At 31.9% G+C, this 13,926-nt stretch overlaps 1 protein-coding gene across 3 annotated transcripts in view; it reads right to left on the reverse strand.

Moving 5' to 3' along the window:
- Window positions 1–986: 986 nt before the first annotated feature.
- The window catches only part of LOC139511383 (serine-rich adhesin for platelets-like), a 73,465-nt gene continuing 60,525 nt past the window's right edge, over window positions 987–13,926 (reverse strand). For all 3 annotated transcript variants that reach the window (XM_071298076.1, XM_071298085.1, XM_071298066.1), the window contains 4 exons: window positions 13,788–13,892; window positions 6,452–6,580; window positions 3,906–5,090; window positions 987–1,525 (listed from right to left, as the gene is read on the reverse strand). In XM_071298076.1, the coding sequence (XP_071154177.1) occupies window positions 1,065–1,525; window positions 3,906–5,090; window positions 6,452–6,580; window positions 13,788–13,892 (1,880 nt within the window). In that variant the 3' untranslated portion in view covers window positions 987–1,064. The remainder of the gene's footprint in view (window positions 1,526–3,905; window positions 5,091–6,451; window positions 6,581–13,787; window positions 13,893–13,926) is intronic.

A 13,926-nucleotide genomic window follows, 5' to 3' on the forward strand; every position in this document is an offset into this window, starting at 1 on the left:
AATATAAGTAAGGGGGAAAGAAACCAATTTTTTGTTCTTCACGGAAATACCCGCTGTTATAACTTTTTATCGGAGCACTCCAGGTTTCATGCTGAAACAAATATTCTCACAGATATTTACACAGTGTGGTGGGGTGCTTTTATGTTTAAAATCGTTAAATATACAGGTTAGACTGTGATTTAACAAATGTTGATATCTTTTTATAATATTTACAAAAAAAAAACGGTGCGGGAAATGGACATGATTACAATTCCGGATGCGGGAAGCGGGAATATAAAAAAAATTAAAAAAATTCTGTTTTGAAAAAAATAGGTGCGGGCGGGTCCGTCGAACAAGGGATCAAATTGGTGTGGCCTTAGTAATGCAGTGAAAGAACACACTTGAAAATTGTTGCCAAACAGTTAGTGGTATAAACCTGGTTTCCAGTTTATTAATCGAAGCAAACACTATATCAAACACAACCAAGTTCATCTTGTGTAAATTTGCTATTTCAACTGTTGAGTGCTGTTAGTTAGCACTGTAGGTTTTTGTGCAATATTTCGGGCTTTGAAGAGATTCTTTTCGTTGAGGAATGGAGTAAATCCTAACGGTGTCATTTTGAACTGTTTTTAATTCAATTAATCATAGTTTGTTTATTTAAATTGGGAATATTGATACCCATGATGATGTATTTTTTGTACTATATAAGAGCCGATTATAGACGGGTTGTATTGTCTTGAAAGGTGTCTATTGGTTCACATTGTGATAAAAAGCTAAAAAAAAAAATGGATACAATTGATCGTTAGAAAGCAATTCATATTATGTGGTCAAAAATAACTGTGATAAAAATGTATATCATAAACACATAATTATTGTTATTCAATTTGAATAAACAAACGTGTGGTCTCTGTTAATCCTTTTTCTGTCAACTAATAACCAAACAACAAGAACAGTTCACTTCTGTGTAATAATTCCTATATAATTCATTGTATATATACATGTACAGTTAAAGGTTTTAAAGGAAAATTTTATTAAAAGGCTTATCCTGTCAACGTATAAAAAATCGTAGTCGCTTTACTCTTTTGTCATCCATTAATCGCACGAATGATTTCCTTTATAGGTGTAACTAATGAATAACCTGACCCTGAACAGAAAGCAATTGCCATACCCACACAACCAGTATTTAGTGGGGTGTTTCCAGTGATGTATATACATGTCCCGGAATCTCCTTCCTGTAGGGGAATATTCATAACCATTTGATTGTACATAGTGAAAATCCGCTTCTCATTCAGTGATCCGACGGGAAGCTGCATATGAGCAGGTTGAGCAATTAAAAGTGGCTGAAAGGTTGACCCGTTGGCATGAACGTTGATCTGGCCAATATTCTGAAAATTCACGTCCTTATCTGTTTGAAGGTCGAATGTTACATTTTGTTTTATTCCTGTAACCGCACCTGGAGCCATAACTGACACCGTTTCCCTGGTACAACATAGCATCGTATGATCGCAGAAATTTTGATTCACGAATGGTAAAGTTGAAGATATGCCTAAAATGTAAAAGTTACACAAGTACAATTTTTATTTTACTTTTTTACTTATTTTTGCTAATTGTAAATGACCGCACGGGGACCTTCAGTTTCATTTATTTACATTGGACTAAAATGGTTCATCGCCAGAATGACAACCATACTAGATCTCCTTTTAGAAAAAAAATACAGTAACTCAGTCTATATATGAGTGAAAAACAAATGCATTTAAACGGGTAATTGAGGTATACGTGAAAGTATCTAAAGTGATAGAACCACACACTTGTTTGCCATTGTTTTCACAAATTAGTGTACAAAAGTACCAATGACACACAAAATTATAACTTTTCTGAGATTAATATATTTATTTCTGCATAAATATATTTTGAAAAAAGTATGACGCAGCTTCCACATTAAAAAAGTGTTTCTTTGTGGTCAGTGTTATTGCGTGTGCTTGTACAGTGTTCCTGTCACGGGGTGTTGTCATTTTTGATATATTTATTAACATTGCCATATAAACGAGAGCTTGGATAGCAATATAATCAGGTTGAACCCATCATTTCTTAAAATGTCATGTTCCAAGTTTGTTATATGGCTGTTGTTATCAAAAAGTCTGTTTCTATGTATGTTGGAGTTTAGTTTAGTTGTCTCTGTTGTTCCGTTGATTTGTTGCATTTCAGTGTTTCTGTTGTTTCGTTGTTTTCCTCTTATAGTTGATGTGTTTCCCTCGGTTTTAATTTTGACCCGGATTTGTTTTCTCTCTATCAATTTATGACTTTTGAACAGCGGTATACTACTGTTGCCTCTGTTCGGTTAACTAATCACTTGACGCATATTATATGATTTCTTACTATCAATTAGCTGGATGTTTTTAAGTTTTTAAATAAAAAAAAAAATTGAAATGATAATTACTGATGTTTTTCGTGTTTTTTATACACATATTTCGTTTTTTCAACACTTTGGAAAAATTGTACAAATTAAGACAGAGAACAATTCAAACAAAAATATAATGAGTAGGATCTTCAAATTTGGTCGCTCGGAATGAAAAAGTTTTTATTGGACCTTTTGTAGGAAAATAGTCGTTTAAGGTTTTCATATTGCTGGTCTCTATATCTGACAAACCCCCTATAATGCATAGTGGACCTGATTGCATATGTATGCGTTCTATGCTAAGAAAAAAAACTCTTCCAGTATTTGTCTAATTGTAAGATGGGTGATGACCAACTTACTGAATATGCATTAACATGTCTAACTTGCGGACGTTTTATTTAAAAACTATTCTATAATATGGTTCATGAACATTTTGTAGGGCATCAAATTATACACAACATTAGTTTTTCAAAGTAGTTTTTTGTGATGCTAAGCTATGTCTGTAAAATTATAACGCAAAAACGTTAGTCCCGATACAATGAACTATTAATTTACACTATAAAATTAAATTAAAAAATGAATTCGATAATTCAGTATGAATTTTTAAATGTCATTCATTAAAAAGTGTTCTGAAACTATGTAAATGAAACAGTAAAAATGTGGATTGGGAATCAAAACACATACGTGTATTAGTGGACAAACAGATTAATGTTTGTATGTTCGAAATACTAAACACAGAAACTAAACGTTGAGTAAAACGACCCCTATAAACTGTTTCTATCAATGGCGAAGACGTGCATGATATTTTTGCAATTTTTGTAACTGTACATATTTTAAATTGACGGAAGGTGTAAAAATAATATCAAGATAACAAGTCTTGTTATAATAATGAAACAATGCACTATACTACAATGTACTACAAATCATGAGTAAAACTTGTTAAACAGATTAGAACACCTAAACTCATCCTTCAAATTTTTATTCGTATCAACCATTGTTCTACAGAGAAAAGGTAAACGTTTCAATTACTAAATTAAAACAGAGGCTATTGTAAACGAAGTTTTATAATAAGTTTTGACTAAATAACGAAATTGATAACCAACACCCTACTCGTTAAAATATCTTTTCTTTAAATAAACAAATTTGTTCATTGAAAAAGGTACATTTGTGCTGTGGCTTTATCTTAATTAGTTGTATACCAATTGTCATTGATTTTGAGAAACGAAACACCAAATTGAGTGTTCAACGAAGTACACATTTTCTATAAGCTTGTAAAAATACCAAAATCTCAGGTACACAAGAAAGTTCAATCTTGCCTCAGTGAAAAAAAATTGGTACCCACTTTAAGTTAATGAATCCACATTAATATAATAAATAAAATAAATAGGAGGCACTAAAACATTAGAAATGCAATGTTCTTGCAGATGGTTAAAATAAAAAGTCTTGTTAGATATTTACTACAAAGATTGTCGAACCTGAATGTTTTTCATAATGGTAAATTATATTATAATATAAAAAATATGTTATATACCTAATACGCTTGGTGACTGAGGAGGGCCATTGATGACACGTAATATATCACTAGGATCGATGATAAAGTCAGGCGATTCTATCATGACTATACCTGCATCTACACTGGTCCTGCTAGAGTCATCATGTTTGAAAACTCCACGAATAGCGCTACCACATACACGTGGACTGGACTGGACAGGATCTAAAAAGACATCAACTTCCTCGTTCTGACACATATCATCTTTAGGAGCTAGCAAAGTTGAAAGACTGTAGAGAACATGTGCGCATGTCAAAAAACATTTCAATTTTCCACCAAATCGGTAAAATCCTCCCAGAGTTCCACATGTAGTTTTATTGCCTATCTTATCGCCTATTCTTAAAGTTGTGGAGGCGAAGAAGCCGTAACCTTGTAAAATATCTGTTGGTAAGCCATTGATGGTGGATGGAAAATGGTTTTCACCGAGAGGGATGTACCCTTTTCTGTGACAAAAGAGTTGAATACAATGCATTTGTAAAAGGTTATGATCAGAGCCATAATTTTTAGATTTAATGATCGTTGGACAAATTAAAGAAAGATTTCTGTGTTGCTTGAACACTATTGATGCCTCTTCACCATTGATTTTTTTTTGCATTGAGAGATTGTATGAAGACAGTCCTATCGTTTTCCTTATTGCCGCCATGATATCTTTCATTTCATCTTCTTCATTGTGGGAACTAAATTCATCGAAGCTGAAAAATTTTACCTCGAAATTCAAAAACGTACTTGGTATTTTGGGAAGGTTATTTCCGTTCCATTCTATAGCTATTAACTTATTGCTTGCACGCAAGCATTTTTCCTCGGAACGTGTCAGAATATTGTGACATTCACATTTAAATGCTGGGTATATGTCGATAGCTTTTTTATCCAAGATAACTTTAAATTTCTTGTAGAATTGTCTTGTGATTTTCCAGGCCAAGGCTTTGATTATATCATTATTTCCTATCTCAAAAGATTTTGACAATACTTGAAAGATACATTCATCTTCATAATGAAAGTGAGATAATAACCAACGGCAAACGCATGCTAATTTATTCTCAACTGCAAGAAGTAGTATGTCCTGGTCTAAGTGTTGGTCGTACTGATGTTTCATTAATGAGCTGATTATTAGATACTCCGATTGGATGTTATATGTATTCGAACATTCATCAAATGAGAAAAATATTTCTAAAAAAAATAATTGGAATTTGTTAAACACCAGATGATGAATTTGTGTATCTTATAATCTCTTTCTTAAATGATGTTTTGTAGTTTGATAATAGAGTGTCGACGTACAACCTAACTTTGATGCAAAAGAACAGAAAATCAAATTCAGTAATGTTATGAGGTTGCATATGATATATGTTTACATAGGTGGATTTTGACAAGTTTATATTTGTTTATAAAATAATGTTGGTGTGTAGTTAAGAAATCATTGGAACAATAGCAGTTATTGATGGTGTGATTGAACTTTTTATTTGACTTTAATAATAATTCATGAATTATAGTAAACTCCGATACGTAAAGTCTTCTAAACGTTTTCCTTCTACAGTTGTCCGTTATGGAATATTTGTTTCACAGCTGATAAAGAATATGTTACTTATGTCGTAACTACAATCCCATCCTCTTTTCATGAATGTCATCTACCGAATTAAACATGTTACCGGGATTGTACGCATATGAGCAACACGACGGGTGTCATATATTGAACAGGATCTCTTTCCCTGTCGGATCAAATGAGATCACACCTAGGTTTTTTTTGTATTGTTCGTGTAGCTTATTCACTATTTTCTATGTTGTGTTGTGTGTACTTTTGTTTGTCTTTTTCCCTTTTAGCCATGGCGTTGTACGTTTCTTTTCGATTTATGAGTTTGAATGTCCCTCTGGTATCTTTAGCCCCTCTTTTGCAGATAATAACGAATTTATATTTAGCATTCGATTATTAAACTTTTTCAAACAACCTTATAAATCTATATATGTATATTGAATTGCACAATTTGTTCATAATGCAATATGAGGCGAAATCGTAACGAAAGAATGCTTTATGATTAGTCCTACATGACACTTGCTCAGCGGAGAACCAACATATAACAGTTTTCCAGTCTGTTTGCATACCTTTACGGAAATCAAACCAGCATTCTTCTGCACAGCCACTAGCTATTGACCACCAAGGCAAGTGTGTATAACTCAATATTTGAGTTTGATAATAACATATAATAAGATTTCGCAAATACCATTTTCATTCGTTTAATAAACTTTATCATTGAGCTTATTTAAGTAATTCCACAGTAGTTCTCTATAGCAGCTATAGATGAAATTGGTGATTTCGTCACGTATCCTATTTTAATTTTGTCTAAATCATTATTGTTATAAGTATGACATGGTCATCATATGTGATGCCAAAATAAATAGAATACTAGGATCGAAAACAATAAACAAATGAAAATTGATGAATATTAATTATTTGATCATTACACTGTAAAATAAGATAAAATAAATGATTTTTGTCCAAAAGAATAATTGCAAGAAGTGGAAATTTTTATACTTGCCATTGACAGTTTCATTTGAACTGGATGTTGGAATTTGCAATCGTTGATGATATTTCATTTGAAGTCGTCTGTCAACGAAGCAAAGAAGATTCATTCCATCACAAATTACATCCAGAGTAGCGAATGTCTCTACAATGATAAAAGGATCATTTAACTAAACATAAAAATATTTTTTTTCCCTATTAAACATTTATCGAAACACAATTTAGAAACACTTTTTAATTGTTACATTTATATAGGTTCCAATTCTGTAAATATAGACAATGCAATTTTCCAAAGGAACTCCCTTTGCGGGTAAAACTGTGACGCTTTTACTACGAAGTTTCGTGAAAAATAATATCCAAGAAATGAAAGTTTATATGCACTACTATTTTATTTAAAGGTCAAAATATAGGGATGTGCGGCATATTTTTTAACATTTATACGCCCTGAACTCTTAAGAGTTAAACTTATACTAAAATTATATAATACCCTTACCTCCATTTTTGGACTTCCTAAAAATTAAAATCTAAGCGCTACCATGTTTTTATTTACTGGCTACATTCCCAAGTGATGTCTCTATGAGATTAAACACAGAGATGATATATAGGAACCAGTTATTTAACAAATTTAACAAATTTAAACAGTTTAATGTTGATATATAAGTTTGACTGTCCCTATGGTATCTTTCGCCCCTCTTTAACAGTTAAAGTGAAAATTAAAATTTTTTAAAAAGTTGAACATGCTTGAAATACTTGAATGGCTAAGTTTTACTTTACATGAAATGAACTTGGAACTTTTTTTTTCAAAGAAAATCCTATTTACCACTAGTACCGATATTGAATTTTTGATTTCTAAGACTCTTATTCTCCGAAATGTTCCTGCATGCAGTAACCTGAACCACGAGTCCTCTCGTTATAACTTCGGTCACGACACAGCGCAAATGCGAGGGGGGGGGGAGTGATGAAAAAAATATAAACACACGTTAGCATGGTTAGCTTGCGGTCAACAACCTCTTAATGAAATATCAGTTGTCGATAATATATTATAGATGAGTAATGCATATAAAAAAAAAGCCCAAACAAGACTTAGTTTAATATATCATGGAAGTATTATATTGACATAATACTTCCATGAATATATATAGATATAAGAAGATGTGGTGTGAGTGCCAATGAGACAACTCTCCATCCAAATAACAATTTATAAAAGTAAACCATTATTGGTCAATGTACGACCTTTAACACGGAGCCTTGGCTCACACCCAACAAAAAGATATAAAGGGCCCCAAAATAACGAGTGAATAACCATTCAAACGGGAAAACCAACGGTCTAATCTGTATAAAAAACGAGAAACGAGAAACACGTATAAATTACATAAACAAACGACAACTATTGTACATCAGATTCCGGACTTAGGATAGGTGCAAACATTTGCAGCGGGATAACACGTTTTTTCGATAACTTCGATAACATTAAAATTTCAATAAACTCAATTCATTTAACCCTAATTGGTATTTTTTTGTAAGTCGACGCATAACATTATCAGATTGATATAATATTAATGTTTAAAAAAAATTGGTTCATAGATATTGTTGCCAAATGTGGTAATATATTACAGGGTTTCGTTCGACGCCTCGTTATAATAAAACTATCAAGAACCTTACATAGTGAACTATTCATGTATGCCCCTGATAGTGCAACTATACTTGTTTTAGTTAGTATGTCTCTTTGATCGTGTTAAGCCATTTCAATTGACATTTTAGAGTGTGTCATTCTATGTTGGTTATTTTACACTTCTGTTTCACGTAAGAGTGAAGTTTGGCGTCTGTTAAACTTTAGTTTTACTCTGGTCATTTGGGGAACTTTTCCTTCGCTGTTCGTTATGAGCCAACGCTTCGTGTTGAAGGCCATACGTTTAGCAATTTATGTACAGCATTTTCAAACTAACGAAGAACGAGTTTTTTCTTATACGCGTTGTTTTTCTAATACCGGAAGTCAGGTTAATAAATTGGGATGGCAAAAATGTCGTCTTCCATCTTAAACAGATTGTAAAAGCTGATGTAAATGGGGGAAATCTTTCAGTTCTTTGAACTATTCCTTCACTAATATCAAAGAATTCATCATACACATTTGTAATAAAATATATAAAAATAGTCGAATTAACTATTTGTGGAGTGTACACAGTTCTTTGGATGATTTAGATAACATACGTGCTTTTGATTGCTTTTGGTTCAGTTGACAGTTATGGATTTTCAATTCTGTATACTACACTTCCACATAATCTTATCAAACAAAAGTTTTCATATTTATTTAAAAGTTAGTTTGGAGAATCTGAATGCAAATGTATTTTTTGTAACCCATTTAAAGCCTTCTTCTCTAATGAGAAAGGTAAATATGCAAGATATACTTACTAGAGGTTTGATGAGATGATTGAACCTTTCAATTTTCTCTTTGGTCATATTCATCTACATTTTGGCAACAAAAATTTTCGAAATGTTGCAGGTATTTCTATGTACACTAATTGCGGCCCTTTAATAGTAAGATTTTTGTATTGTTATGAATAACAGTGTAAGAGTGTATAATCAAACCCAGTAAATACACGTCTTAATTGCATTTAAGTGATAAATTCAACAACACTTATCGCTATGTTGATGGTATTTTTTTGTTAAATAATCAAGAATTTTCTAAAACATACTGCCGAAATTTAGCCAAAGGAACTTATTTTCAAAAAATCAAATATAAACGTTAAATTATGTGTTCTTCTGACGTTTCAGTCTCGTTGAAATCTCGTTCTGAAATTATTTCCAAAACATGTGATACAATTGGAAAATATCAATGAATTTTAAAAGTGAAATAATCAACATAACTCTATGAAAAAAATGTGTATTTACAATTATTAGTTTTTGAGTAATTATTTTTTCAAAATTTATTACCAATCATGGCAGTATTTTTAGCCAAATATAGGGAAAAATGGGTGAGGGGTACAAGATATGATTTTACCAGAAACATGTACATCCCATATCAATTTTTTCTTTTTCTAATTTCTAAGATATGTATGTTTCCAATCGTTTATATCAAAGAAGTTCATAAAACAGAGAGAAATTAGCAAAATTGACAGCATGGTAAATTTGACACGAAAAAACATCAAAATATGATAAATTTTACTTATATCAACACCTACCTATAGTTTTTTTAGTTAAATGTATTCAGATTGGTTCACTTCATCGTTTTTTTAAAGTATGAACAAAGTTTAATTGTTGAACTGTGATTTTTTTCATGATAATAGCTCAAAAATGAGTAACAATTGATGAAAAATGGAAAAATCATCATAATTGTGTATTTTCAAAGGGCTGTAGCAAAAAAAGAAATGCACCACCATATGATGTTTTCTTTACCAGTCATATATATTCCCAAAAATCAGGTTAAGAAAAATTAAATTCTAAAAATATTTTGCTCCTCAGAGGCGAACATCCTTAATAACGGCCCTTTTCTAGATTAAGATATTTCAGTTTTACACGGGAATCCCCACACTTGACTTTACGACAAAAGAGACGATAGCTTGTCCTTTTTTATGGTGATGTCCCTTTGGAACCATCTTGCGGTGTTTAGGTTTAACAAATCGTCAGTTTTGCCCGCTTATCTCTATTTTACGACATTTTTCTTTGATCTTACTGACTGATAATTTCCTTTCTCAGCACAGTAGAGGGATTTGAAAAACGATCGCTAGAAACTTAGGGTGGACGCGTCGTTGTCAATGAAATTAACAACGTCGTCATAGGTAAACAAGCGATAAACAGATCATCATTGGTCATATCAACTCAGTTTGGAAGATTCTATAGAAAAATTTATTTTAGACGGGATAGCACATCCTCATTTTTAGGAAGATGATTTTACCGTGCCCTGAAATTATAAAAACGATCCTTTTAAACTTATGGATTCTTTTAAACAACTAATTATAAAAGGTTACCAGTTCAACACTGTAATTAGTTCTTTGAATATTGTTTCATAGTTATTAAAATTGATTTTGTATCAGTAAATAGAAAGAAAAAAAATAGCATTCATATACATATGCACTTCCATGGATCCACACAATCTGTCGAAACCTGCATGGCACAATGTCAATTTTCTCCGACTGTTTATGACGTCTTTTCACTAAATTCATTGGACATTTGATTGGACGTGTCCTGATTGATAATTTAGGCTTAGATACATGACTTTTTTTTATTAGTTTGTATTGACTTTAAACTAGCTGCTACTCAGAGTTGTATCAAGTGTTTTTGGTTGTTGAGATGTACAAGTACCTGGCCATGTTCAGTCTGTTTTTGTTAGATGTATATCTATTTGTATCCATTTGATTAGTTAAGCCTGTTTCTACTGATTTTTATAATTCGTTCTTATGTTGTACTTTAACACCACTGTCCTATGTTTGGGGAGGTTTGGGATCACGCTAACATGTTTAACCCCGCTGAATTCTGTATGTTTGTACCTGTGCAAAGTCAAGAGCTTGTAATTCAGTATGTCATCTTTTGATGTACGTGTAACATATTTGTTTTTGTTCCCTTTTTTTGTACAATAATTAGGCCGTTAGTTTTAAAGTTTGAATTGTTGTACATTGTCATTTCGGGGCCTTTGATAGCTGAACATTCTGTATGGGCTCATTGTTGAAGGCAGTACAGTGAACTATATGAATGGTTAAATTCTGTAATTTTTTCAATCTCCAGACTTTTTCAACAAATTGTCGGCATTCCTATGAGAACGAACTGTTCGCATTTCCTTGTCAACCTCTTCTTATTTTCATATGAATCGGAGTTCCTTCAGACACTTGTCAAAAAGAAGCCAGATTATTTAATTTCACTTTCAGAAATATTGATATGTTCTTTCCATTAACAATCCGAACTTTTCTGATTGGGTTCCATAAATATATACACCAGAACTAGAAATTAAACAAACAAAAGACACGGCTTCCCCCGCCTAATTTTTAGACTTATATCCCGAATTTGAGATACACAGTCATCTCTGTAACAGAATCTACGACAAACGAGACGATTTTAATTTTAAAATTATAAATGTACCCCACCTTAGTAGCAATATACCAACTTCATCTGCATATGGAATGTACATTTCCCAACTATTCGACATTCAAGAGCTTGTAGCTCCTACTCAGATTTGTAAAACGTCACCAGTGTCTGAGCAGAAAGTTGATTAACCAGTGGTATGTCAAAGAACATCTTGTCCTTTTTCTAAAAGAAAAGTTCATCGGAAGGTACCAAGACCTTGTTCATAAATATTCCGTTCCAACTTCACAAATAATACATGATCTTCTTGATGTATAGATTCTGCGTACTGACGTTGTTTATCATTTTAACAACGTGTTATATCGTTCTTTCATTTGTCTTTTTCTATTATCATATAACTTTTACTGTTTGGTTTGTTTTCTATGGCTCTGTACTTATACATCCCGTCAATGTGTTTGTATTATCTTTCATTTTTGCTGGTGTGTTTTGTATATGCGACTTTGCGTGTTTCTTTGGTTCTTACACCGTGACTCTGTACTTTAAAAGATCCCGTCATTATGTTATTGTTCAATTATATGTCATTATGTTTTTGTTCTATTATATGTCATTATGTTATATTATTGTATATTATAAATTTGAAAATACATTGAACGACAGTCGACAAAATTGTTTTACTCGCGTAATGGTATTAATCATACTTGGATTCTGAAAAATTATAAAGAACTTTAAATCTCGATCTAATTCTGAAATTAATTCTAACAGAACTTTTGATTTTTTAACCCTGTATACAACCTTTCCCAATGTGAAATTATATTTTTTTGGAATAAATATTGAATGAAAAAAATTCTGTCTTTGTGACTTTTACATTTTCTGACATCAGACACTCGAATCAATGAATGCGAATTTCATTTGATAGATGCTTTTGTGCTTTTTTGTATATAATTCTTTGTTTTGAAATTGAAACACAGTGATGACTGCTGTACCCATATTTTGACTTTTATCTATTATGTCTGTTTTGTTCACGCATCGTTGTAATTATAACGGAATTTGATGGGACTGTCATAGAAGTGAGAGTTTAAGCGCTATAAAACCAGGTTCAATCCACCATTTTCTACATTTGAAAAATGCCTGTACCAAGTCAGGAATATGACAGAGGTGTCCATTCGTTTGATGTGTTTTGTCATTTGACTTTGCCATTGATTAGGGACTTTACTATTGAAATTTCCTCGGAGTTCATTTTTTTTTTGTGATTTTACTTTTTATATTCATTGTAAAACATTATAATAAAAAAAAACAAGTCTTTAAAACAAAAATTATTTTAATGTCTGATCTTTAACTTCCTATGTTTAGCCTACCGTTCTTTGTACATATATAATAACACACAGAAGTTCATTAAACTGTGTAAGGTATATATATGTTTTACGATTTAGATAATCGTAGCACCCTTAAGAATTCAGATATTAAAGTTATTTAATCTGTGAAAGAGAGACAAAGGAAACAAAAGGGGAATGGGTAAAAAACGACAACAACTAAAAAATCAAAAAACAGCCAAAGGCCCCCATTAATGGAGAAAATCGCACACCAGGAAATAGGCTTTAGCTGAGACCAAAACAAAATGTGTACTAGTTCAATGAAAAACACTTAACCAAAAAAGAACATAGAAAAATAAAGATTAAGCTACAAGAGCCTCATGAAAAGCCGAGGATAAGCTCGGGTGCTCCAGAGTGGTAGGCAGATCCAGGTTCACGTTTAGCATCCGTCATGTAGATAGAAAATCAAACATTGTAAAAAATATTATCATCTATTAAGCTGAATATACGAAAGAATACATATGGTTCAGAACACATCGTTTAGATAAGAAAAGACCCGGCAATAACATAGATCCACTGGGAGTTACACAGTAAAAAGGGTACCAATTGTGTAAGGTTTAACAATAAATTTGTCAATTTGTTAAATGAGTTTTGTAGCACATTAAATGTCTCATTTGCTTTTATGAATGTTGAATGAATTACCTTTAAGTTATGTAAAGGGGCACTAGCTACAAAATAATTAAAACATCTAAAATATAATTTGTTTTGTTTAATCATTAATGTAAGCGAGATAGTGAAATAATATTTCGCTTTTAACCGCAAGCTTTCTGCTTCAATTTTGTCAAAATAAAGTGAGAAACATTGATGATGAATTATTCACTTGCATGTAAATGTCATTGCAAACAGGAAAAGGTGACGGCAAATTATAGCACGAGAAACAATTCAATAGCAACCATAAAATAAAGGATTTTCATGTAGTAAAAGTTAGACATTCAACTATACAAACATATTCATTGTTTTATAACTTACCATAGTTATCAACTTTTTCATAGTCTTTTGAAGATTTCGAAGATCGAACTTTATCGGCAGTTTGTCCAAGTTGGTCATTCCCGAGACTGTTGCTACTACCGCTATCTGGAGTGAAAATATAGTGGAGAATATGATATCT

The sequence above is a fragment of the Mytilus edulis genome, chromosome 1 (genome assembly GCF_963676685.1).
Source record: "Mytilus edulis chromosome 1, xbMytEdul2.2, whole genome shotgun sequence".
Taxonomy (NCBI): domain Eukaryota; kingdom Metazoa; phylum Mollusca; class Bivalvia; order Mytilida; family Mytilidae; genus Mytilus; species Mytilus edulis.